The 27,078-nt window shown below is 39.9% G+C and overlaps 2 protein-coding genes across 3 annotated transcripts in view; both read right to left on the bottom strand.

The window, feature by feature from the left end:
* The window catches only part of TBC1D23 (TBC1 domain family member 23), a 46,998-nt gene extending 24,698 nt beyond the window's left edge, over positions 1-22,300 (bottom strand). The window contains exons 1-8 of one of the 2 annotated variants that reach the window (XM_062619550.1): positions 13,042-13,385; positions 11,034-11,161; positions 10,288-10,399; positions 9,940-10,045; positions 6,121-6,325; positions 2,877-3,000; positions 577-701; positions 421-464 (exon numbers count right to left, since the gene is read on the bottom strand). In XM_062619550.1, coding sequence (XP_062475534.1) covers positions 421-464; positions 577-701; positions 2,877-3,000; positions 6,121-6,325; positions 9,940-10,045; positions 10,288-10,399; positions 11,034-11,161; positions 13,042-13,074 — 877 coding nt within the window. In that variant the 5' untranslated portion in view covers positions 13,075-13,385. Of the gene's footprint in view, positions 1-420; positions 465-576; positions 702-2,876; positions 3,001-6,120; positions 6,326-9,939; positions 10,046-10,287; positions 10,400-11,033; positions 11,162-13,041; positions 13,386-22,217 lie in introns of those variants that run through there. The other variant, XM_062619551.1, reaches the window with a different exon arrangement.
* Positions 22,301-22,996: 696 nt separating this feature from the next.
* Positions 22,997-27,078, bottom strand: part of FILIP1L (filamin A interacting protein 1 like) — a 219,524-nt gene continuing 215,442 nt past the window's right edge. Inside the window, exon 9 of the mRNA XM_062619558.1 lies at positions 22,997-23,018. Coding sequence (XP_062475542.1) covers positions 23,012-23,018 — 7 coding nt within the window. The 3' untranslated portion in view covers positions 22,997-23,011. The remainder of the gene's footprint in view (positions 23,019-27,078) is intronic.

Genomic DNA, 27,078 nt, shown 5'->3' with positions numbered 1-27,078 from the left:
CAATTCACTCTCCAGGTAGAAAGAGAAGATAGAGGAAATACTCCTTATCTATAGGAAACCTGTGCTATTTGCTAGAAGTTCAAACCTTCTATGAAGATTATCTTTTACCATGCTCTTAACATCTGTACAGTTTTAGTACTTTAGAGATTCAAGTGCTCCAAACTGAAGCATAAAACTAGATGTGGGAATACTAAAATGAAACACAAGAAAGGAATATTAAAGGAAGCGTAAATGTGGTGCAGCAAAGGAATAGTGAGACAGGAATTAGTAGGTGAGGGGATTTCATTAATGAGAAAAATCACAGGGAAATAAATAATTCAGTCGTTTAGTAATTAAAAATAATAATGGAGATTGTACTATGTGGTAAATATTTCACTAGCAGCTGAATAAGAGAAGCTATTACATAAGAGAGGTACTTACTTATCATTTCTTCTTTATCTGATTCTTGTGCGACGATAACGTCTCTGAAAACAGTGAAATCAGAGGCATAGATTAAGTCAGTAAAATCAAAATGAAACAAAAGCGGATTAAAGTGTGTCAGCAAGGAATGTTCCAAAGAATTAACTATACACTTACTTTGCATTGACAAGAATAATTAACATTAAGAAATAAATAAAGAATGGATCTGCTTGTTGTAGATATCCATCCCATATTGCCTGAGTGACTTCTGCTGAACAGTAATATGAGAAGAGGCTTCCAAGCTAAAAATTCGGAAAATAGTGTGAGAAAAAGCAATAACCAGGAACAATCTTATTGGGATAACATTTTAAACAGAGATAGAAGATAATCTAAAATAAAATAAAGCCAAAAACATTATGCTAAACCTTACATTTGCACAATGTATTGAAAGATGGTCCTACCCTCAAAACCAATTTTTATGGAAACACTGCAGTAATACTACAGATTATCTGTCAATAAATATGCCCAGTGTGAAGGCAAACTCAGATGTACACTGTCAGCCTTGCAAATTCAACCAGAGATAACACAATTAGGCTGGAATACAGTTTAGCTCATAGCCACTGCTAAATACCAACTATTCCAGTGAGACAATAAGAAAAAAATGCGTTTATTCAACTAGCTTAGCAAATAGGACTTAGAAATGATCCTGTAAACAACATTCTTTATTTTTCACAGTATAATCAAGCTAATTGAACATGGTGGTACACTAGTTTTGACAATGTCACGTGCTCAACTTTACATTATGATGCTTTATGGCTGAATAATTAAACATTTGTGGTAGAAAATTTTCATTACCATTTAATAAACTGCTTGCCTGTTCCCGTGTTCTCAATTAAAAATACATCTTCTCTGATACGCAGAGTTCAAAGCGGATAAAAAAGGGTAGGAACTTCTTTTCATACATGCCAGATAATATATGCAATCATACCTAACTCAAACGCATACTAGCTGGCTTCAGAGGTCTTACTGAATGTGGTGATGCATACTAATTCTGTATCAAAAGAGCTACAGCTTTCAAAAGCTTTAAACACTATCATGGAATATTTCAGCACTTCCTAGTATACTTCTATAACAAAAGGTAAGAAGATCTATCCAAATCTGAGTGAAACGCAACTGAAGACAAAATGTCCCTGAACAATGAGGCAACGACAAGTCTCTGAATGTTGCTTATGTTTTGCTACACACTAGAAATACCTCTATATAAATTAAGTTTTTTGGCAGATGAAACAAGGAATTTTAATGTAATCTCATAAAACAAGGCTTAAGATTTTTTTATTTTTTATTTAAGATTGTACACCAGAAAGCATGACACTGTGGTCTGGCAGCTGCACTAGCTCATTTGCCTACCTGCCTTTCAAGGGGAAGATTTTTTTTTATCCTACTGAATCACTGAACTTTTAATAGACGACCTCAAAGAAGTCCATATTCGCTAAGGAAAATTGTATATACATAGAAAGGAGAGATTCAGTAGTAAAAGTGAACAGATTCCTCTTTTAAAGGCTGATGATTGGCATGATGATCCTGGAGACATTTTTATATTAATATTGGTAGCACCCTAAAAAAATAATCTTTAAAAAAAAACCTCAAAACCAATAATAAAAAACCCCACAAATAGGGATCTTGCAGTTTATTCATTTATTTCAGTCTTATTTCTTAAACTGAAAGTACATGGAGTTACAAAAAATTTTACAAAGCCAACAGGTACGAAAAAAATGCCTAGAAAAGTTCATGAGTCAAAGTCTTTATTTATTTACAGACTTTGCCTCTGCAAGCACTGTATCATTTTATATTGCATATACTAAGGAGCATTAAAACATGAAACTTTTGCTGCTTTATGGTGTAGCTGCTATCCAAACTTTGTTAAAAAAAATATAAAAAAATAAATAATAAAAAACAATTGAGGTAAAGCAATTTTATAACTACCCCAACTTGAGGCAGTGAGGAGGAAATGAAGAGCTGCAAAATATATGTGCCTATATCCTAAAAGCCATAGCACCATATAAGGCACTCAAATATATCTATTAGCAGGGAGGTTTATAAAACTATTTGTAATTTAGCTTTAAAAGACCTGTTAGGCTCATGTTTATCCATATCTAAAACCATACAGCTTACCACTATAAAACCTAACATCACAGCTGCTTACTTTTTGAGTGTGTCATCTGCTCTCATTCTTACTTATTCAAAGTAGTTACTAACATCAGTGGCTCAATTAACATCCAGAATCATAAAAATATGGCTTTAACATGACCTCATTCCTTATGTTAAATGACTGAAGACAAAAAGCCCACACTACATTAAAACATGCAAATTAGTTGCAGTTCTAATCTCCTGTACTACTCTTGCACAAACTGGTAATATATACTTAAATTTTAACAGAAATTTTTATTCATTACGTTTCCCTACTTTCACTTTATTACCCAGTTGAGTGCATATGAGTCTGGAGTCATCTTCTTAGTATCAAGAAAGGAGCAGAGTTCAGGCTCATGATACTGAAGAAGCAGTCTAAATAGATGAAATGGTCTTCCCTTCATAGAACAATCCCTAAAAAATAGCAGTAAAAATAATCATAAACCTCTCCATAACATTTCAGTTGTCAGACTTCCCGTAGTAATTCTTTATTGGTTGTGATTATGTAATTTCCTATATTGTTCTTGTAAGTCACAAGGACCGATCATGAAATCAACTTGCCTCAACAGTTAAAAACCAAACCAAAAACGCACAAAGACTGAAATCCCCACTATATTAATAAAGTAGAAGAAAGAATGGAACACTGCCATTACTTGACAAGAGTATATAATACAGAAGTATTTTAAACAGATCTAAATATGAAAGCAAGGGTTGCATGGTATCAATATTGTTAACTAAAAATAGAATTAAACCCCCCATATAAATAATTGTAATACAGCAGCCAAAGGAAATATGAAAGTTTCTTATTTCATACATGCATAACAATTAAATATCAATTCATTAAGCAGGAAATAAGCAGTATTTGAAATGAAGAAACGGCTTTTTAAAGACACTAGGAACAAATCTCAAGCGCTTAAAAACTTAAGCAAACTAACATGAAAACTGAGACACAGATCTCCAAACACAGTCATCATCTTTCTTAAAGAAGGGTGGTGAAATGGAAACATTCACAGCAAATTATATATGGGGATTCTTTTCTGAAATTATCACAAGAACTCTGACTTCCCATTAAATTAACAGGACAAAAAGTGTTAAAGTGTGAAAAGAAGAAAATTCAGCCTAAGTATCTAGACTTGCACACTACTTTGTTTGAATGGCCATTATGGTCAATTATTCCAGTCAGTCAGTCATTCTTTACCACCTTCTAACATGAAGAATAGATATATACCCAAAAATAACTTAAAAAGAATATTTCTGAATTTCCACTGACAGTTGAACATCCTTGCTTAGACATTTTTCTGAACTGTTTTCCTCAGTTTTTTACTTCTGGTACCTACCACGGTAAACTACCTGTAACAAATACGCAGTTTAAAAACAAGGCAAACAAGAACCAAGCAACCAAGAACGAGCCCCCCTCCCACCCCCGCCCCCCCCCCCCCAAAAAAAAACAGTAAAATCCTCCAAGTATCTAGAACTGCAAATTCCTGTACCTATCCATCACTTCCAATGCTGAAAGCCTCACAGAGGCAACAGGCTCAGCCACTGGAAGGACTGATAAAAAACAAAAGCAAAGCAAAAACAAAACAAAAAACAACAACAACCCCCCACCCTGCCAGAAAAAAAAAAAAATAAACCAACCACACAAAAAAAAAAAAAAAGAGAGAGAGATTTTGCTAAACAGAAGTAAATTGCCCTGGAAACTAACCTTTATTTCACTTTAGGAGAGGGTGGTTTGATGGTGGTGTTTTTTTGGGGGAGAATTGCTTCTGGGTTTTTGTTTTGTTTTTTTTTAACTGAATGAAGTTGTTTTATACCCTCTGTTACAGGTAACACTGATGTAATGTAAGCAGATGTAATGCACTTTCCTCATGTGCTCCCTGGGAGGAGACACTTCCATCATCCAGCAGCTTTTTAATTAGTTTACTACCATAGAAGCTCTCGCACAAATCATTGCTCAATTATATATGTGAGATGGTGTTTTCTTCTACTTATGGTCCAAAGAATACTAATGACTTTGGACTTCCATATTAACTCTTTCTTAATTTTGTACAGTTCAGAAAGCTCACCATTGTAGAGAAAAAGCAGGAGAAGAAAGGTGGGTATCCACGGGATATTTTATACCAAAAGTCTTGAGAATAACAGTGTTTCCAAAGGAAAAAAAAAAAAAAAAAGCAAATCCTCTCTCATCTAAAATAGCTATTATGTTTTTTCCCCTCTTCATTCTTCCTTTGTCTTGCTAGAGAGTCTCTTTCAAAAAAAGAATAAAAAAAAGTCCAAAAGATTATGCTGTACATTTCCCTCACCTATTTTCAACATTTTGTTAGAATAAATTCCCAATAAATATTTCATGATAGTTACAAAACACGAGAAAGTGCGAATAAGAAGTGTACAATTTAAAAAACAAAACCAACAAAAAAATAAAAATTAAACTTTTATCAAATAGTAGTGATGGTCCAGCAGTCAAACATCACATTGAGATCAAATTGACCTAAGTGGAGATTTGCAAGTCTACTATAAATTGCTTTTCTATGTCTTTCGTTTTTGCTTCCAGTCATTTTGCAGAGGGAGGGAAGAGAAACCAGCCTACACCTTGCTGAAACACCACCTAGATTCTTACAGAGAAACTCAAAATACTAAACACTCTTGAAAGCCTTCTAAAAAATACAGATGTCAGATTTACCTGACCATAATGCCAGTGATCATAATGCCACTACCCTCAAACAGTTCACAGAGCCCAGTAGTATTTTAAATGAGTCAAGTGACAGGACAGATAAACGCTTCCCGCCACAGCACCAAATGTGCACTTTCCCTATTATGGGCACATATCCAGTAGCTGGGCTACAATCTCCTCTCCAAGGATTCATACTAAGACCTTTAATCACAGACTATCCATATATTATTTCACAATGTCTTAACCAGAAGCCCCTGTAGCCTTGCTGGAATGTTGTGGTGCTACTCCAACATGAATAAAAAAATATTTTAGTGAAATACAACAGCATGAGACACTCCATTTCCATTGTTTATTCATAAAATAACAATCTAACAACCTAAAAAAGAAAAAAAAATAATCAGTCCCAAGTCGGTAGAAAACAGGGAAAATATTAACTACTTCTTCTAAAGAAATTGTGAGACTTAATTAGTACTTATGAAATACTTTGCAGTGACAGAGACAGAAGCATTTTACATAGGAAAATGTTGTGAAAAGAAAGAAAATTGCTTTCATATAACATACAAGAATTAGACAGTTCCTAAACAACTACTTTTGATATTGCATGAAACAACAGTTGTTCTTCAAAAAGCACATTGAGTCTACATCAGTCACATGCTACCTCTTTACATCTTAAACCAACTCACTATCTCCTGGACTTCAAAATGTAAGGTATTGAAAATGATTCAATTTATCAGCATATAAAGGGATCTGACAACTTTGCTACTAACAGTGTGATTCTACCTGAGGCCAACATGCACACTCTTTCAGAAAATACCTTTAATGCCAGTGAAAACAGTACTTAAGCAAAAGAAAGAGAGCTTTACCTTGGAATGAATTTATTCATGATAGCATAAAAGCAGTTGTACAAATCACTGCGTGTCAAATGAAGATGCACCAGAGGTTTGAGCAGATAAATCCAGCCGAGACAAGAACTGTATTTAACATTGCGTGATTTACAGTAAAAAGTAATAACAGACTCAATATCCAAAAGTAGTACTGACTTCTCCTCTTCTGGCACTGACAACTGGTCTGAAATAGGCACAGCAATATAAACTGTATTAATAGCTTTTCAGAGAACTTGAATGAGATTATTTCATAGCACAATTGTACCAATAGGGGCTCCCTGGGGGAAAAAAAAAAAAAAAAGGAAAAAGAAAAAAAGCAGCAAAAAAAGACCAACAAAACCTAATCAGCTTGAATTAAATGCTTACAGAATGGCTTCCAAAAAGGCATTAAAATACGAATGACTTTTTAAAACTCCAGTATGATAAGGCATTTAAATATCACAACACGACGAAAGAAGTTTGGTGTTGCCAGGATTTATATGAAACAAAAGAGGTGAATTCTTTTAATGCAGAGAATGCCCCTTTATTTGATGTGTTAAGCACATAACTTTGACTCTACAACAACCTCTTTGAATTCAACATAGATCAACCCACAGTGCATACTTTCAATACCCCAGAAATCCACTGACATGCTGATTTATGAAAAACAGTAGTTCAAAATCAAGTCATCTTACAGACTTAAATTTTAGTATTAGCATATAAAACACATTTTTAATGTCTACTTCATTGTAATTTCCCTAACAATATTTTAAACTTGGGGCTGTTAGGGTAACTAGAAAAAGAGAAAGGATTTGATTACTTACAACTACACCCAGATTTTAAATTTGATTTGGTAGTGTTGCGAATCAGAAGATAAACATTACATAAAATATATGTTTATTGGCAAAGATGTCCCCTATTTAATGACAAACTAATTCTGAGCCCTTCATTTATACTGTTGCATTTGGATGAAGATTGACCCAAAAAATGATACAAAACTAGTTATGTAATTAAGGTAACAAGCTAAACACTTCTTAAATACTGTCATCATTGAGTTGAATACATACACAAAGCTTAGGTTTTAATTAGTTCCAAAGCATCTTTCTACATAGACTTTTATTTAAAAGGTTGACAACATTTCAGAAAAAGTACTGGCATCCACCTCACTTGAGGCAATGAATCAAAGGCATACTAAAAAATGTCAGTACCATACACCAAATTATGCCTTCCTTCATATGATGTAATAACTACTTAGCTTACTTTCAGTTAAATGCACTGATATTTATTATACAGACTGTAGTGAAACAAACCAGACTTTAGTGTAAGTTCATAGGATTTTCACATTAATATTTGAACACCTTGAGATTTTTAAATGACAAATATTAAATATTCTCACAAATTATTGCATAAATAAATTATGTTTTAACCCCCCCTGATAATGTCAATTTTACTATAGCTAAACTGACTTACCATAATAGAAGGAATAACCTTGCTATGTCTGGAACAGACAGATGCCTACACTACATGAATACAGTGGCATTAAACTTCCAGTGAACATTTCTCCCCTCAATTACAAGAAGCCTATGAGTCTCACTACTTTTAATAAAGTTTTTAATTCAGAAGTCTTTAATACTTTCCCACCAAAACAAATCAATATCTGGCATTTCCTTTTCTCTGCCTCTCAGGACAATAAAATAATACACAAAACTCAAATGCCATCTGAAGATTTACTTTGAATTTGGATGCTACGTACTACTAAACCACTGAAACAAAGATTTAATCCAACCCCAAACTGAAATCTCTACAGAACCTTCATTCTGAACTAACTTTATTAGTTTCATCCATTTAATATTGTTACGTATTACAAAGTTATTTGCCAATAAAGACAAAAGGAAAACTAACAGACACTGAAGTGCTTAATTTTGTATGTTATAAGCACTAACCAGGACATTTTTCCATACTCCTGAAAAGGCACTGTGGTTAAACAACACAGTGGGAATCCACCTCTCTCTAGAATTACCCCATTCTAGAGCTATAAAACACAGAACTGCATTTTAAAAGGTGTAGACATGTATGCATGCAATAACTCCAGTCTCTGCCTTAACTTTCTATTATGCAAGAATAAATTAAAGCATGATGGGTAATAAAAAAAGATTCTCTTACTGATGCCAGAAGAAGTAGTATCCTTATTTAGGAATTGGCACTGACTTCATCACTGATATTAATGCTGTTGCATGGTATCAGGGATTTGGCCATTTTTGTGATGGGCTGCCAACCAGATTCTGTGATAGATCCTTACAGACATACTGAAATATGTCTTGCCAGCATCCTCTTTTCAAAACCAAAACCTATCATTTTTGCTGGGATTGGTATTAAAAAAATACCCTCCTTAAAAATAGCCTTTAAAGTCCAAAATGTTTAGTATACTTCTTCCTTTCAAGGTTATATGAATTTTGGTGCTACACCCAGTAACGAGTGGTGTCCCTCAGGGATCGGTGGTGGGACCGGTCTTGTTTAACATCTTCATCACTGACATTGACAGTGGGATTGAGTGCGCCCTCAGCAAGTTTGCCAATGACACCAAGCTCTGTGGTTTGGTTGATACCCTGGAGGGAAGGAATGCCATCCAGAGGGACCTCGACACACTGGTGAGGTGGGCTGATGCCAACCTCATGAGGTTTAACCATGACAAGTGCAAGGTCCTACACCTGGGTCGGAGCAATCCCAGGCACAGCTACAGGTTGGGCAGAGAAGAGATTCACAGCAGCCCTGCAGAGAAGGACTTGGGGGTGCTGGCCGATGAGAAAATGAACATGAGCAGGCAGTGTGCGCTTGCAGCCCAGAAAGCCAACCGTATCCTGGGCTGCATCAAAAGGAGCGTGACCAGCAGGTTGAAGGAGGTGATCCTGCCCCTCTACTCTGCTCTTGTGAGACCTCACCTGGAGTATTGTGTGCAGTTCTGGTGTCCTCAACATAAAAAGGACATGGAACTGTTGGAACAAGTCCAGAGAAGGGCCACGAGGATGATCAGGGGACTGGAGCACCTCCCATATGAAGATAGGCTGAGAAAGCTGTGTCTGTTCAGCCTGGAGAAGAGAAAGCTGCGTGGAGACCCTACAGCAGCCTTCCAGTATCTGAAGGGGGCCTATATGGATGCTGGGGAGGGACTCTTCATTAGAGACTGTAGTGACAGGACAAGGGGTAACGGGTTAAAACTTAAACAGGGGAAGTTTAGGTTGGATATAAGGAGGAAATTCTTTCCTGTTAGGGTGGTGAGGCACTGGAATAGGTTGCCCAGGGAGGTTGTGAATGCTCCATCCCTGGCAATGTTCAAGGTCAGGTTGGACAAGGCCTTGGGTGATACGATTTAGCGTAAGTTGTCCCTGCCCACGGCAGGGGGGTTGGAACTAGATGATCTTAAGGTCCTTTCCAACCCTAACGATTCTATCTGCTTTTCAAATTAAGAACCAGTCATTAGACAATTAAAAACTTGAAGGACACTATAGAGAAAGTGTCTGGTTTAAAAGATGGGGCTTGGAAAAAAATTACAGATTTTTCAACTCCTGAAGATTCCTGACCATACATACTAACAAGATAACACTCTAAACTTCCATGTCACTCATCCCAGAGTCAGAGTGCAGATAGGAAGCTATTGTTTTCTAATGATTTCTTACTGATTTTCTCTGCTCTCTCATCTTCCTCCTGAAAGCTTCCTCCAAAATGTACATGTAATTCAGATTATTTAAATGAAATAAAGTCCTAAGACAACTGAGAATACAGAAGTTTTCACATAGGTGATCCAAACATAACTGAACTTACCAATTAGCTCTTGGCAATCCTTATGAATTATACTCTGTTCAGGTAGGTCTAAAGAGCCATCCCAGGATGCTAGGCTGTCCCCCTTTCCTACAACATTTAGCGCAATCTGAAAACAAAAACAGAAAACCCTCTAAACATTTTAGTGTTCTTTTGTAGTTAACCCGATTACTGAACTTGGTAATTTAACTCAATAAAGATGAATATTCTAAAACTGAATCAATATACATGCATATTAAAATTCCAGTCCTACAGCCCTTCTTATAGAGATGCCTAGTAATTAAATAATTTACCTCAAATCAAATACAACTTCCAAGTATTTCCTGTTTCTTGATTTAAGATAATATTTACCTTCCAGACTTTGGCCCTGAGATCAGCAGGCAGTTGTCTTCCTTGAATAATGTTTCTCACAGTTTCAAGATCACAGCCACCTTCTTCTAAAGCATCTGCAAGATCTTTTTCCCTACAATAATATGTTTTATGTTTATTAAAAATGAATTATACAGTACTTTCCAATGTTTATCTATTAAACAGATGTAGACTGGAAGCTACTATCAGGCAAAACCTATACATACGTAAAGATATATTAAGGCAATTTGGCAATTACTAAAAATAAGTATTTGCAAAATGTTATTTGTCCTTTATTTTTCAGGCTGCTTGTTCAACTCCTAATTCTATTCAGTTTACATACAAGAAGTTGTAGTGTACAACTGAAGAGATACACAGCAAATTTTCACTCACACACAATGCATTCATAGCAAATATTATACCTAAATTACATGGTGGAGTTCTTTAAAGTAAATTAGATGACCTAGAAGCCAGAAATCTTATTTGAAACATCAGCTTTAGCTCCACCCTTCTCTGAAATGGGAAAGAGCCTTTTAGTCAAACTCAGATTTAGTTAACTAGTTTTAGTACTGCAAGTGTGGACATGCACACAAGATTGAATTAAAACATACAAAAATGTTAATAATAGCGTAGAAAGCAAAATACACAAATTCACAAGACAGTCAAACAGTAATGACATTTAAGTTGCCATAGTAAACAACAGAAGGTCATACGCTTCATAGATAATGAACACATTCAGAAGTTATTACTTTGCAATTTCTCTGATAGCTTCTGCAGACTGTTTCAACAGTTCAATGCTGTCAATGAGACAACCACATCTGATAATTTCAGGAATTTCAATATCATGTAGCAGAACAGTGGCAAAACACGAGGTTCGCTGCAAAAACAGCAATGGCAGTGATACATAGGTCCCATAGGCAAACTTCTCCCTTTCTGTATTTTCTTATCTGTTATCTACTAGCTCTGACATATACCTTAAGAAAGGCTTTGCTTCATATACTGGAGAAGTTAAACACACATCCAGAAGGTTTATAGCCTGAGCAAAACACAAGAGCATGACTGTTTATCCAGGACAGACATTCAAGTATGAAGATACATTCCTTGTGAATAACACACCTATTTATACACATGGAGTAACAGATGTTAAAGGGTTATCAGTATAATTCTCAATTACTCCACACTGCACACTATGTAGGTGAATTCCAAATACCCATGGAAAAAGAATGTCAGCTGTGGAGCTCTTGGCTACTTCTTTAATTTGCATATAACCACAACTGACTTCCTGATATGAAGGTTCTCAAGTTTGGTCTCTTGAGAGCTTAAGACACTCACTGCTGATTTCCTAAGTATCACCCTTTCTGATCAAAAGATTAAAATCACCATTCTGTAAGAACGTATGCATATACTTAACAGTAAGCCACAAGCTACAGCCTTACTTAAGACTGAAAGTATTTACAAGTTCAAAGAGCAAGCACTTTTGCTTGCATTATACCAGCCAGTTTTTTGGCCAGTGCTTTTTCGGAGGCATTTTAAAAGCATATTTCAAATATACACGGGGGCACAACTAAGTCTATTCAGGTAATTTTGAAGATCTGGAAGAAAGAAAACAGTTTTCAAAAAGTGTGACTTGCCTTATTTTCTTGTACTTTTAGTACTTTACAAAAAAATCCCAAAGCTCGCTTCTTTTACAACTACAGGCTGCACAGCTGACTACCCCTTTCCAGAGGCAGAAACAGGGAGGGGAGCACCCATGCACACTAGCACTTACATCACCTATCCCATTGTGAATTGTGTACACAACAATCAAAGATGGAGAAGTTAAACTATCAAATCAGTTCAACCTGAATAAAAATCAAGTATTTCCAGGATATTCACATGAAAAGACCTAGCACTCAGAAGAATTTCATGAACTCTGGGATGACCCAACTTCAACAGAAGCCAACATCAAACATCAGCTAAAGAGAGCTAGATGCTCATGTAAGATATATTACAGGTTTCTGCGCACCTCTCTATGTACAACAGACTAGAGAGCAACCACTAGGTCTTGAATTATAGCACACAAAATACAATTAGTTGCTACAAATATTATCCGAGCATTAAACAGGCACGTAGAGATAAATGCAACAGCTGCATGCATATTGTATTTCAGGCAGAAAGGTCTTAAATGGCCATACTTAAATTTTGCTCCTGTATCCTCCAAAGAAAATTATTTGGGGAAGGAGAAATGGGGAGGAAGAATAGATAATTTAATATATGTGAAACAACACTTATAACCATATGGACGTAAACTACAAAAAACATACCTGCAAAGAATGTTTCACAGGCCCAAGAGTACTAATTCTAGTACTGAATATTCACAGTTTCAAAAGCTGTGCATGGGTTAAAATATGTGCTTCCTCTGTTTGATAATATATTGCTATTTGCAAAATCTGCGTAAATACTGCCATTCAGACTTTGTACACTGTATATACGACAGGCAAACGTCTCCTACTTCACCTTAAAAAGCAAGAAATTGGTAAGCCACTCTCCCACATGAAGAGATGTGATGCATTACCAACACTGAGTTAAATAACAGCAGGAGTGGAAAAATGAATTATTCTATTACAATTCAATTAGCTACTCCTTTCCTCTGTCAACTCCCAAGACTGCTTACAAGTGGGAAGTAAGGACTTTTCAAAGATCAAGAAAAATCTTTTCTGAGAAACATTCTATTCACACTAACTTGCAAAGTACAGAGTATGAAAGCGATTTTGATACCTGAACACAGGTCCACCAGCTGTGTTTCACCATATTTCAGTGTTACGCTATAAATATTCCAGTAAACAGCTAGCAATCTGGATCCTTGTCTTTCATGAGTGAAGATCAGCTAGGAAGTCTTCTGTCCTTATGGACAATTATTACACTTACTTTGGAATAAATGCAGTACTCCTCTTTATGGGCAAACTCCTCCAGACCAGAACATCCTTACTTTCTGCTCTACCATGAATACACTCCCTATTTCTGGGTGGTATTCAAAATTTTGGTTAGATGCATAGCATTGCAGCCTATATCCAAGCCATTGTCTGAAAGTTTAGCTCCCATAACACATACTGTTCTCAATGTCAAAATACACAAAGTTGCATTAGCGTATCCGGAGTAAATATCCATACTTACAGAAGGACCTCTGAAATTCATGCCATTCTGGTGACATATTATAATCAACAGGTAACAAACATCATACTTTATTTTTAGCTAAAGCACTTATGATGTGAGAGAAAGCTGGGGATAACAAAAATTATCAACTATTGGAAATTCAGTTTCAATGACTTTTTTTAAAAAAAAAGTATTATTTATTTTACTTATATATAAAGTACTTCATAACAATCACTTATAGGTACTAATGAAGGGACTAAAAATTGTGGGGATGTGAACAGCAAGATGGAAGGAAGTATTTCAATAAACTACAAATACATGTGCAAAGGCATATAGTATTAAGAAAACTATTGATTACAGTAGATTACAATGCCTGAAATGTACTTGCTAAAGTACATTACATCTGCTCATTTGCTATTAGGAAAGAGAGGTCCCTTTGAGCTGCTTCCTCCAAGCCAAAGTACATTTTTGAAGAAAAAATACTACAAAATAAAATACTACTAGTTTAAAGTTTTAATTTCTGATGGGCACACTTATAATACCCATTGAGCTGTGAAAAAAACACATTAGTATCTTCTACATGTACCAAAATCATTATCTAAAAACACACTTACCAGTTCAAAACAAGATGATCACCCTTTTTTCATATACACTGAATTTACTATTGGCTGTGAAAGATATTAGTCAGTGGCCTAAAAGAGGGCTAAAACAAACACCCCCACTTACAGTTTACCAAACTGCTTCACATATTCTGACCACTATTTGATGTTGATGTAACACTTGAAAAACTTCTTTATCTTTTTCAACACTCCTTGCTGCAGAATGACTCTAAGAGCAGAACCATAGAGTTCTGGAGGACTGTGCAAGCAAGGCAGGGGGTGGCCCCCAACAGGTGGCCGGAGACCGGACCTGGGAGGAGAATGTGGAGGAAGCTGTGGGGGCTAACCAATACTGTTGTGCCAAGAAGGAGTGGCTGAATACCACTCCTATATATGTGTGAACTGCGTCACAAATAAAGTAGAAGTTGCTTATCACCCATATTGGGTTGGCCTGTCTGCTTCTCCTCGCCGCTTACAAATGGCGCCCGAACAGGGACGCGGATTACAGGGCCCTGGTCGCTGGGGACCCGGATTATAGGACACCGACTAGCGGGGACCCAGGATATAGGGCCCCGACTAGCGGGGACCCGGGATACAGGGCCCCGGTCGACGGGGACCCGGGATACAGGGCCCCGGTCGACGGGGACCCGGATAAAGGGCCCCGGCCGACAGGGCCCCGGGATACAGGGCCCCGGTTTAACGGGGACCCGGGATACAGGGCCCCGACTAGCGGGGACCCGGGATACAGGGCCCCGACTAGCAGGGACCCGGGATACAGGGCCCCGGTCGACGGGGACCCGGAACGGCGAGAGAGCGGCGCCGGCGGCAGCGGCCGGGCAGCGCGGGCAATGCTGCTGCGGTGGCGTGACGGACCCGGGTGCTGCGACTAACCGAAAAAGTCCGCCGCTGGGGTGAACCAGACACTGCTGCGTCGGGAGGCCGATCCGGAGACCGAGGTTACAAGACGACCCAGAAGAAGACGATCCGGAAAAGGCTGGCCATGAAAATGGACCGAGAGGTAGCCCTGGACTTATTACAGTGCTTTTTATAAAAGCGGGGAATTGAGCCTGAGACTCTAAAGCAGCTAGCAGGTCTACTACCTGTAGGGAAGGCTAAGAGATTTTTTTGCAGATCCTAATACAATATTTGAGAAGAGTGAGTGGCAAAAGTTTGGTGATGAACTATTTGACTCAGTGCTTAATGATTATAAGAAGGCAAAGAAACTCGGTAAACCACGGAGGGAAGTAATGAACTGTATAAAAAGATACAAGGCAGAAAAGAAAACTGCCGCGGTAGCAACGGAGAAACTAGGAACAGACGTCCCCGGTCGGTTGAAACCGGGGGAAGATCATAACTCGTTCCCCCCCCAGCTCGCGGGAGCACAGGGTTTCCCACCCCGCACCCCCCCTTTCCTTTTCTCCCCCTCCTTCATCAGAAGGTGCCGCGGAGGAGGTGTAACCCCCTGCTCCCCCACCACCCCAGTTCCGAAAGTAGGGACTGTGAAAAGGACACAGAATGTATATTAGAAGGTATACGCATGGTAAATGTCGAGAAATCCGAAAGAAAGAGGGCGGTGCCTCGGCGCCGGATCGATTGCGGCGCCACTGTGAAGCACGCAGTAAAAAAAAAAATAGGGATCATGCGCGAGCGGGAGATTTAAAGGAACCGCGAGCCTCTCCAACCCACTACGCCCTAGAGTGAAAAAATTTTTAACTCAGTCACGGAGGAGCCAGGTCTGCAGATGGCCACATACCGAACGAGAGACATCTGATAAGAAAGACACAGCTGCGAGCAACGGAGACCCCGAGTTCGGCGCAGGATCAGCCCCCGAATCCCCTGAATCCGAGCCAGATTTATATCCTCTGCTTCCAGACTCTGACTCTCCGTCCCCCGGGTCGGTCTGCTCAGACTTACGGGCCCTGGAGACGCTCAGTTGTAACAATGGGTAACCAAAGAGGTGAACATTACTGGGGAATTTTCTGCAATGGGCATCTTTGCATATCCTGTGTTTACTACACAGCAGGGGGCTAAAGAGTGGGAAGCTCTTGATCTCAAAACAGTTAAGGAGGCCTGGCAAACAGTGACCACGTATGCGTTAAAATCCTCTTGTACTCAAGCTGTATATATTATGATTTTTTCTTGCAATTGACAGGGAGAAGCCCATACAGTCTCTCTGTGATACTCATGTACTAGAAGTTGGTAAATATAAGTATCCAGGTTTCTGTCAACCCTTGGAGACCTCTGTAGATGCTGCTGGCCACTTCTTCCAGCACAGGTTGGCCACCTGTGTCGGAATGAGTGTGCATTTTGGTCAGTATAAAAGCCCAAGCCTCATACGATGGGGGGGAGGCAGAGCCTCTGCGGGGACGCCCGCTAAGGTTGAGCCTGCCACCTTGCACTGCAATGATGCTTCTCGGAGCTGGTTTGCTGTTAGTCTCCACAGGGTCCTTGTGCCACGTTCTGTACGTGGGACTGTAGTGGGAGTAATGATGGCTTTTGCAGGGACTAAAAAAAAAAAAAAAAAAAAAAAAAAAAAAGGGGGGGGGGGCCTGTCTACTTCTGAAGAACTGATAACCTGGGGGAGGGGGTATATTTGTGCCCTCCTGCCTACAGGTCCATGGCGACTGCAAAGTTTGTGAAGCCCTGCCATGAGCTGGACAGACGAATGGATAAACCTGATGCCTCAGCTACAGGAGCTGACCGTGGTTACCCCAAGCAGAATGAGATAGAGGAAGAGAAAGAACAAATAACTGCAAAACATCAATTGGGGACAACTGAAAAGTAACATCCTGAATATGTGTGCTTGTAAAGTAGCTATATTAGAGGTTGTGATTTTGTGTATAAAACCACCTGTATTTACTAGCTAGTTGCTAATAAGAAACTGCACCTTGTATTGTATAGATTTGTCACTTGTAAAAGAGATGTTAGAGTATGGAAATTTGCAGTAGCTGCTAGAAAATGCTAAGGCAAAAGCTAGAAAAATTTTAATACAATGGTAGTGTTATAAAGCAGGTGATAGAACAAATTAAGAGGGGGGGGAGAATTCCACTGGTAAGAAATTTCTTTGGCTAGTCCTTCACTGCCATCAGCATCTTAACATGCTGCTGCACCCTGTAATAGTTACTCTGCTAATGTAAATGTGTGCCTTGCTGTAGTAGCGACTTGTTACTGGATAAAACAAAAGGGGGGAGATGTGGAGACAGTGTTCTCACAGGAGAATGCATAATTGGTACATAAACTTTGAACAGTCCTGAAAGATACAGCAAGGCCATGAGAGGCCTGAAGAAGCTTAAGCAAGCAAGATAAGAGGCTGGAATTCACCAAGTTAATGAGAACTGTGGACTGTTGGCAAGCTTTCAAGGTTGAGTTCTCACACCTGTGTTTAACCAATTATATGTTAGTCACTAAGGGTCTTCAAAACACGTATCCAATCATAATATGCCAAATCACTGTAAGTGCTTCAGCTGGGGCCTTGGCTCAACTAAGCAGACTGGGTTGCTGAGTTGCTAAGCAGACAATTCTACATCGAAGGCAATTCCTGATTTGTTTTAATGTTGACTCTGTAAGACATGCAACACTGCAGAACCTTTTGTTGTTGGAACAGGGACATGGATGTGAAGAGTTTGATGGAATGTGTTGTATGAGTCTCTCTGATTATGCTAATTCGATGTACACACAGCTGAGAACCCTGGCTCAGCTTACCCAGCAATAGTAAATGAGCAATATCCTAAGAATAACTAGATGGTTGTCTTCACGGGGCATTACAGGTTGAGTCAAACACTGTTTAAAAGTATTGCACTTATGTATCATTGATTAGGTTAATCATCGTAGCTATTAGACTTGTTTATAGTTGTGTGATAAAACAGGTGAACAGAATAACCCATAATGCCTTGCTTGCACAAAGAAAAAGGGGGGAATTGTTGCAGAATGACTCTAAGAGCAGAACCATAGAGTTCTGGAGGACTGTGCAAGCAAGGCAGGGGGTGGCCCCCACAGGTGGCCGGAGACCGGACCTGGGAGGAGAATGTGGAGGAAGCTGTGGGGGCTAACCAATACTGTTGTGCCAAGAAGGAGTGGCTGAATACCACTCCTATATATGTGTGAACTGCGTCACAAATAAACTAGAAGTTGCTTATCACCCATATTGGGTTGGCCTGTCTGCTTCTCCTCGCCGCTTACAACTCCTCAAGGGACACACTCATCACAGCTGCTCCTTAGATGCTTTAGTAGGCCAGCACCACTTCCTGTGCGAGAAGTAGTCTTAAACATCTTCACACATCATTCCCGTTTTCCCTAAACCAGAAGCAAGGCTACTCCTTACCAAGACTTATCACCAGTTTTAGCTTCTACAATGTCACTATCTCCTAGGACATCAAACGTACCCAGTCTGCAAATTTCCATGTTCTTCTGATTAAGTGTAGCACACAAAGACAGGCACATACATCACAATACTGCCATCATAATTATGAGGACTGACTGTATGTATCCATGTTAATGCTTGACTGGACTAATTTATTCCAATATATTTTTATTATTTTTATAACTAAGGTTATACATTTTAAGCAAAGTACTTTACTTGAAAAAGCTCACAATAACATACAGGGTTTTAACATACAGTAACAGCAAAAAACCTTTACTTAAAAGAAAACCAGGCAAGTGAACAGGGCTCATGAAAATTTTCAAAGTCAATTGCTAATATTAGTTTATAGTCACCATTCAACCTTCCCACCATAGGAAACTAGCTGTATTAAAGCTTCTTCCTCCCACTCCCAGAAATACACTTTTATATGATCTGGTTACTCAGGTTCATACTTTTAATTGAGGATTCTCCTGACTACTGGAAAAATGCCTCAAGAAGAGCTGTATTAAATAAAAAGTAATGAGTACTTGCTCCCTACAGAAAACAAACAAAAAGTCAATCCCTCACATTCACTCAAAATATCTGTTGTATTCAGAACACCACTGAATATTCTTTTCCTTCTAATGGAATTTTGGAGAAAAACATGAATTTAATGACATCTTCTATTTTTTTTTTTTCCCTAAGTGTGTTAATTTCATGCTTAACTGCAGAAGAAGAATGCAGAAGAAATATGATGACTTGAAGCACTAATAATCCTGATACTGAGCACAGAAAAGATATATATGTAACTTGTTTTGTCACCCTGTTGCCTGAAGCAGTTGAAGTATATTTTGGGACCTACGAGATGAATTACTGTAATGCAAAGTTAAATGCACAGGAAAAGTCCATCTGTGGTTACAGTTATATTTAGTTAGTTCAGGTCTTGACTTTCAAGTACAGATGTTAAAGTAAAAAAATACTACTTGATCAAGTTCCCTGAAGCTCAAGTATTAAAGAAACAGCTGCAGAAAGGTTTTAGAAATTAATTCATTACTGTTTATATCTTTATCTGTTTGAGAACCTGAATGAGAACCTGAAACTGTCTCCTTTGTGTTTCATAGCACTCTTAGTTTTGGACACAGGTATGGTTTTCGGCATCAATTATCACCAGCAATTTCTCAAATTAATTTTTTGAGAATATGCCAAATAGCTAAAAAAAAACCCCAACACTAAGGTCTGATTTTTTTTTCTCATTTTATAACCAAAACTGTTCCTAAATTCCTGTGTTTACTGAAGCAAAAAAGATTATAATCTCATGTTTCAATAACTCCATACATAAATTTGTGGTGGTGGTGTAGAGATTTGGTTCATTTTGAATTGTATTGTACTATGGCACATCTTCCTGGTTTTTGCTGAACAAAACCACCAAGCAGTCTGTACAGATGTTGAGGGGTTTAATTTATCATCAGTTTCTGTGTACCCCCAATTCACTTCCACCAGCACATGCATGTTGACCCAGGAAATACAAAAAAGGGAATTTTATGTTAATAAGCATATCTAGATTCTACATGCTCAAGGCGCTGTCACAGTCTGAACATAAAATTACATCTGTCTTTGGATTCCCCTAAAGAACTGAATAGAGGACAAGGAATCAGCACTGCCAGTTTTGTTCCCAAAGAAGTCCAGATGTACATACACACCATTTTATGTTTCAGCTGTTTTTTTTTTTTTTTAAATGTGAAATGTTATTGCAGAGTCCTATATACTTCAAAACTATGACAATATAGTAATTTACACCAAAAAGTTCATTCAAATGATGCATACCATACTTAGAAAAACAACCATTCAACAACATTTAGGTATGTATACAAGACCAGAGTTTAAATCAATAAATGAAAAAGAAAGTATTCCACTGAAACTGGCTTAGAAACAAAAAACAAGCAAGCAAAATAACAAAAAAACAAAAAACAAACCCAAAACAAAGCAAAAAAAAAAACCACAAAAACCAAACGAAACCAAAAAAAACCCAAACACAACAGAACTAAAGAGCCATGCGAAGCTCTTAAGCAACAGGAAATTCAACTTTATGTTCATTATTCACAGGGTACAGCTCTAGTAACAGGATGTATTCTCACACATTAATGTAGTATTTAAGGATCAACTTCTTGAACTATTCCCACAAAGACTTCCAAAACTTCTAAGGAATACCTTCCAGTTCCAGTCTGCCTTTTCTAGTAGCAGCAGCATATCAAATTTACTATAGTTACATTTTGAAGCTGCCAGTCAGGATGGCAACACTGCACAGTGCTCCTTGAAATATGTCTGGAAACAGCACTGTGCTGCATTCTCAGCAGAAATTCTGGCAGTTTGTTGTGATCCGGAATCATAACATTCCACATTAGTCATGAAAGAGGTCTGAAGTATTTTTCAGAGATATTTCAACACAGCTCTTATTAGACATCCACAGTTATATTTCAAAGTGTCAAGACTGCACCACCAATGAGTCCTTCCTTAACTTAATTAAGTGTCTCAGCAGTCAGGTCTGTATTTAAAAATAATGCTTATGCAACTCTATACTTATAGAAAGTGCTTCATAAATTCTGAAGCTGTAACTGAAAGCAAAAAAGGCTAAAAAACGACACCAATTCACTTTCATTTGTTAGTAAATGATAATTAGTCATTTTATCCAAAAGCTGTATTTGTAGAACCAACCTAGACAAAGAACAAATACCACCTGCATCTGTGTCAATTCTGGCTTTTTTATAGTGAGCTATCTAAGTGCAAAGAAGATTGAGCATAGTTAGCAAAAACCTTTGAATTCACTACATGAAATAAATCCAAAAAGCAAAAACATCAGATTGGAAATGATCATAAAAAGCAAGTCCGTAAGATAACTGTTTTAAAAAGTGCGTACGTGGAAAGGACAAAGAGCAATGTTGTGTCAGAGCCACAGAAAATTACATGCAGTGCAGAAGTGCCGAGAGAAAAACAAAGTGAAGATGCACAGAAATGGAGATGTGGTGTACTGTAAGAACAGCTTTAGTGTTTAAAACACAATGTTTATTTAAGTCTCAGCAATCCTGAGTAAACATGCATGCAACAAATACTAAAATCACGTCATTGTTACCATCAAAATGATTCTATACACGCTCCAGAAATAGTGTTTAATCTCGTCCTAGAGGCTCAATGTAAAAACCATTATAATAGCTGCACTAGAGGAGGGTGGCAAGCAAAATCGTTCAGAAAACAAGTCAGAACCTACTGCTGTCACCCGTGCTTGAGTGGGTACACAGAGAAAGGGGAAGCTGAACTGAACAAACCAACTCCACTCCAGGAAGGCAGGCACACACATCGAGTAGCTCCTAACGCCTATTAAACCTATCATCTTAAACTGGACCAACCACCTCACTCCGGGCTGGGCTCGGCCCAGAGGCCCGCCTGTCCCTTGTTTTTACGGCGGCCCTTCCTCTTTCGGGACCGGGTAGCTACTGAACGCCCAAAGGCGCTTGCCCCGGGGCTCGCCCCAGGCTCCCACTGCCCTGGGGCCGCCGGTCCCGGCCGGCAGGTGGGCAGAGGGGGCCGCCCCTGTCCCGGGAAACGCCCCAAGCCACCACATCCCCGCCGAGAGCCCGCCGGCAAAGCGCCCACAGCCACCGCCACCACCACCTCCTCCTCCTCCCCCTCCTCCACAGCGCCAGGGGCAGCCCCAGTCCCACACCCCAAGTGCGGCGGGTCTCAGGAGAGTGCGGGGGAGAAGCGGCGACAGGTAGGGGGTATTTCGGCCCCTCCCACCTTCTGCCCCTCGTCCCCACTGCGGAGAGAAAGGGACAACGAGGAAGGCCAACCGACACCCTGTAACTCACCAACTGCTCGACGGCTGCGGAGCCTCTTCCTCCATCGCCGTTGACGTGCCCCTCGCTTGGCCGCAAAGTGCGGCCGGGTGGTGCGCTTTTTTCCCCAATACCCGCCCCTCCCCTTACGCGGCGGTTCCCATTCCCGCTTCCTCTGTGCTGTCGTGAAGTGAAGGCGCCGGCCGTAAAGTGCGGAAGACTGGCATGGGAGGAAGGCGGTGCTTGCCGGAGGAGAAGAGGCGGGAGCTGGGTTGTGGTGGGTGAGGTTTGTTCCAGTGCTGGGTTTGTTGTGGGAAGAGAGGTCAGACGGTCTTTAGTGGTTACTGTGGAGAGGCTACGGTTACGGGGCTCTTTCCCACTGGCGGTAGGAGCTGCCCCTCCGTGGTCCTGGGGTAGCTCTGCGAGGTGGGCTGGCACTCCCCCGCCGTGGGAGGTGCTGAGGGGCACCGCGCTCCTCGCTCTCTGCTGTACTGCTTCGCGTCGGGTGGTGGAGGACGTCCCAGAAGTCAGGTCGGCAGCAGGTGCCTTCCTCAAGAGTACGCTTAGAAATCGGCGTCCTCGGCTGGGAAGCAGTTCTCTGTAAAATCTGGGTATATTCGGTTTTCGTAAAGATGAACTGCTTTGCTATGCATAGGTTTGATTATTAAATTACTTTCCCCTACAGTCAGTATTGGGCCAGTCAGAGAAAATTCACAAGTTTTACACAGATCCCTGCTTCCAAGGCCTAAAAATCACGTGGTAGCATTCATTAGCCACTCTGGGTAGCACAACACTGAAGCCCTCGGTCACACACGTTCCCCACCCGTCTACACCCTGAAAGGAAAAAAAAAAACATGCTCTACGAAACTTAAGGAAAACGATTCAAGTAATTTATACGTGAAATAACAGTGCCACCTTACGGTAAATTAATGTCCTTACATATGTCTTTTTGACTTCAACTGCTCGCCTGGAGAGCACTGCTCCAGTCCCTAAGTGCCCTGACTTCGAGTGGGACTGCTCCTGTGGAAAAAGATACACGCCCTCTTAACGTTCAGGACCCTGCTCCCGAGGAGTCAAGAGTATTCATTCAAAGATAACATATAATAAAAATAAATTATGTTTATCTGTGCCTCAGAAAAGATTATGAATAATCTTAATCAAGGAAGTAAGTCTTTTACAGTATAAAACCGGATTCATGCAATTGAAAAAAAATATTGTGAAGGAGTAGGTAATAGAAGGTAATAATTCTTCTTTTTCCCACTTCATGGATATTTTTCACTTTAAAAAATGAACAACACAACAAAAAAGCCAGCATTTTAAACAGCTACTTTTGTTACTTAGGAAAAAAAGTTTGTAAAATGTTCATGAGGGATCATTTGTCTCCTGGGAGTATTGACTGCAAAGTAGCAGTCCTAATCTTGCATGGGAACTGATTCAAGGTTTTCCCCAAATGTGGAACTCTTTGGACCAAGGCCTGTGTATTGCATATCCTTCATCTTCTGAGAAAGGGCTGAAATTTTTCATATCTTTGGTAAATTTGTCCTTTATTTTTAATGAAAATACCACAATATGGGAATATATGCCCTATTTAATGAATGAATCTTGGGCAACTTACTACCACCCAGAGTGGGAAAAGGCAGAATTCGATATGTATACCACAGAGGCTGAATCTCTGTGGTCTTGACCATCAAAGCTCCCTTGCGAACTTATCAGTTAAATGATGAAAAGATGCCAAACCCTGGGGGGAAACAATGCATTTAGAACCAGTGTAAGTTGTGGACCCTTGCCATGGGATCCTACATAATATCCTTTATTTTAGCCAACCATTTATGAACCTAAGTACTCTGTATCATGATGGGATACACCTTACTCTGTGGAACTGTCACACCAGGTGGGTGTCAGGAATCAGGATACGCAGCAATTTCAATTCCCTAGGCTTGGGCCAGGGACATTTTAGAAAAAGGAATACCATATAATGATACTATAATTAGAAGACCCACTTGAAACTTAGTGGGTACAAAACAGCCAAACTGCAAGGCAGGAAAAAATCCATGATGAGAGTACCCAGTCCCAAACCATGCACGTGCCACCCAGGTCCCCCCAGAGGTAGTTCCTCACTGACATGATGTCGTGGTTTAAACCATGACTGTGTGGAAATCTGTTTAATTGCTGCATATGTGAATCCCAGCCCCAGTGGACCAGGGAAGCATGGCCATCAGCCTCTGCATTGACCACAAGAGCTACAGTTGACAACTGTGACCATCTTTGCATTGCTGGAGACCCAGGAATAACACAAAAAGGTACTCCACTGTCACCACATAGACAATGAAGCCACTGGTGAATTCTACCACCAGAAGAGACATAATTAGAAAGGACAGAATGTCATACACAGTCTGTTAGTTCATATTGGATCAATTATTCTTTTAATTATTGCTGTAAATATTATTTTAGTATGTGTTTGTTTGCCTTGTGATTGCCATTTTGGACAGTCACCTTCCTCTGATCTCCCAGCACCATAGTCCTCAAACTTTTTGTTTTTTTTCTCATGGTTTAAGCCCAGCTGGTAACTCAGAACCACGCAGCCGCTTGCTCACTCTTCCTGCTTCTTCCTCCCCCTGCTCCTGGAGGGATGGAGAGAAGATTCAAAAGAATGTAACTCCCATGGGTTGAGATAAGAGCAGTCCAGTAATGAAGGTATAATACAAATCACTGCTGCTGCCACCAGTAATGATAAGGGAAATAACAAGGGAAGGGAATACAACCGCTCACCACCTGCTGACCAATAGCCAGCCCCACCAGAGTAGCAATCTATCCCTTCCGGGTAACTGCCCCCAGTTTATATACTGGGCATGATGTGCTGTAGTATTGAATACCCCTTTGGCTAGTCTGGGTCAGGTGTCCTGTCTCTGGTTCCTCCCAGCTTCCCCTCCTCCCTGGCAGAGCATGAGACTTCAGAAAGTCCTTGGTCAGAGTAAACATTAATTAGCAACAACTAAAAACATTAGTGTTATCAGTGTTGTTCTCAGAGTGAAAGCCAAAAATACAGCACTGCACCAGCTACTGAGAAGAAGAAAAATGACTGCTATAGCTGGACCAAGGACAGTTTTGTAGAATTAACTTTAGGGATGTTTTTTTTTTTTAAAGAAGATATTGTTAATGGCATAGCTACCGTGTGATATACAATTACATGTATTTTTTCTGCTTCTTCTATACTTTCTTCTGATTATATGGACCTATAACCACTGTGGACGAAGACATCCAGTACTGAGCCCAGCAGTGTTTGAGCCATGGGTTGGGGTGAGAATCAGAAAACTGAGCTTATCTCAGGCACCATTTGCATTTGACCATGGGAGGCCTTGCATGAATTAGCACAAATGAAGCAAACATCAAGGATGTTAGCTCTTGAAACTGCATAGACAGGATTGGTGTGACCCCTTTTTCTGAAGCTGATAAGCCACCACAGGAATGTAAAAAATGCTTAACTAGAGCTGACTCAAAGGATGGAGTCAAATAGTAGACACCACAATATGAGGGCCAATGACCACCCTCACAGAACCCCAACTTTGGAACTGCGTATGTGTTCACTAAATTATGCCCATCATTATCATAGTAACACCTCTCCTCTCTATACTTCGTATGCAAATTATGGATAGCACTCCAAAGAATATGAGCATAAAAGGGCAAGGCTTAGGTCAGAGGGTGAGCTCCCACGAATGAGAATACCCTGGGTGAAGAGGACCATTGAGACATTGCTGGTGGTGATACTTCTCTCTTTTTCTCCCTTTCTCTTTCTCTCTTAGAATAATGGAATAGTTTTGGTTGGAAGGGACCTTCAAAGGTCATCTAGTGCAGCCCTCCTGCAATGAGCAGGGACATCTTCAACTGAATCAGGTTGCCCAGAGCCACATCCAGCCTGGCCTTGAATGTCTCCAGGGATAGCTGTCATGGTTTAAACCCAGTCAGGTAACTCGTTCACTCACTCCCCCCCTTCTTTCTCTCCCCCTACTCCTGGAGGGACGGAGAGGAGAATCAAAAAGAATGCAACTCCCATGGGTTGAGATAAGAACAGTTTAGTAACTAAGGTATAACACAAATCACTACTGCTACCACCAATAATAACAATGATAAAGGAAATAACAAGGGAAGAGAATACAACACCTCACCACCAGCCGACCAATAACTCACCCCCCCAGCCCGACCAAGCTCTGACCGATACCTCCTCCAATCCCACAGTCTCCCAGCACTTCCGGGTAACTCCCAGTTATCTCCTGGGCATGACGTGCTGTGGTATGGAATACCTCTTTGGTCAGTTTGGGTCAGGTGTCCTGTCTCTGCTTCCTCCTGGCTTCCCCTCCTCCCTGGCAGAGCATGAGGCTCACAAAGTCCTTGGCCAAACCAAAACATCCTTGTTATCAGCTCTGTTCCCAGGCCGAAAGTCAAAACACTGCACTGCACCAGCTACCAAGAAGGAGAAACATGATTGCTACTGCTGAACCCAGGACAATAGCACACCCACCGCCTCTCTGGGCAACCTGTGCCAGTTTTGATTACCCTTGTAAAATTTTTTTTCCTCACATCCAGCCTGAATCTTCCCCTTTTAGTTTAAAGCCATTACCCTCATCCTATCGCAAGAGGCCCTGCTAAAAATAGTTATAAATAGTTGTGTGTGCTGCTTGTATGTCTAGAGGGGTGTAAATGCCTTCCCAGGCATCAGAAAAGAGCTTCTGTCAGAATCTGGATTATAAATGTAAAATGAATACCAGATTCTTGGTCTGAAATTCTGGGTTGTGCCAGCTTTTTCCAACTTGGGTGACTCTCGAGTTGCCCAGTGGCTGAGACTGTGCTCAGATTCACTGAGTGTGAGCACTGCTTCTCCTCTTTTTTTTTTTTTTAT

The sequence above is a fragment of the Pezoporus occidentalis genome, unplaced genomic scaffold, assembly GCF_034315485.1.
Source record: "Pezoporus occidentalis ecotype Australia unplaced genomic scaffold, CSIRO_AGI_Poc_V1 ctg211, whole genome shotgun sequence".
NCBI classification, from domain to species: domain Eukaryota; kingdom Metazoa; phylum Chordata; class Aves; order Psittaciformes; family Psittacidae; genus Pezoporus; species Pezoporus occidentalis.
This window is presented reverse-complemented; position numbering and strand designations above follow the sequence as displayed.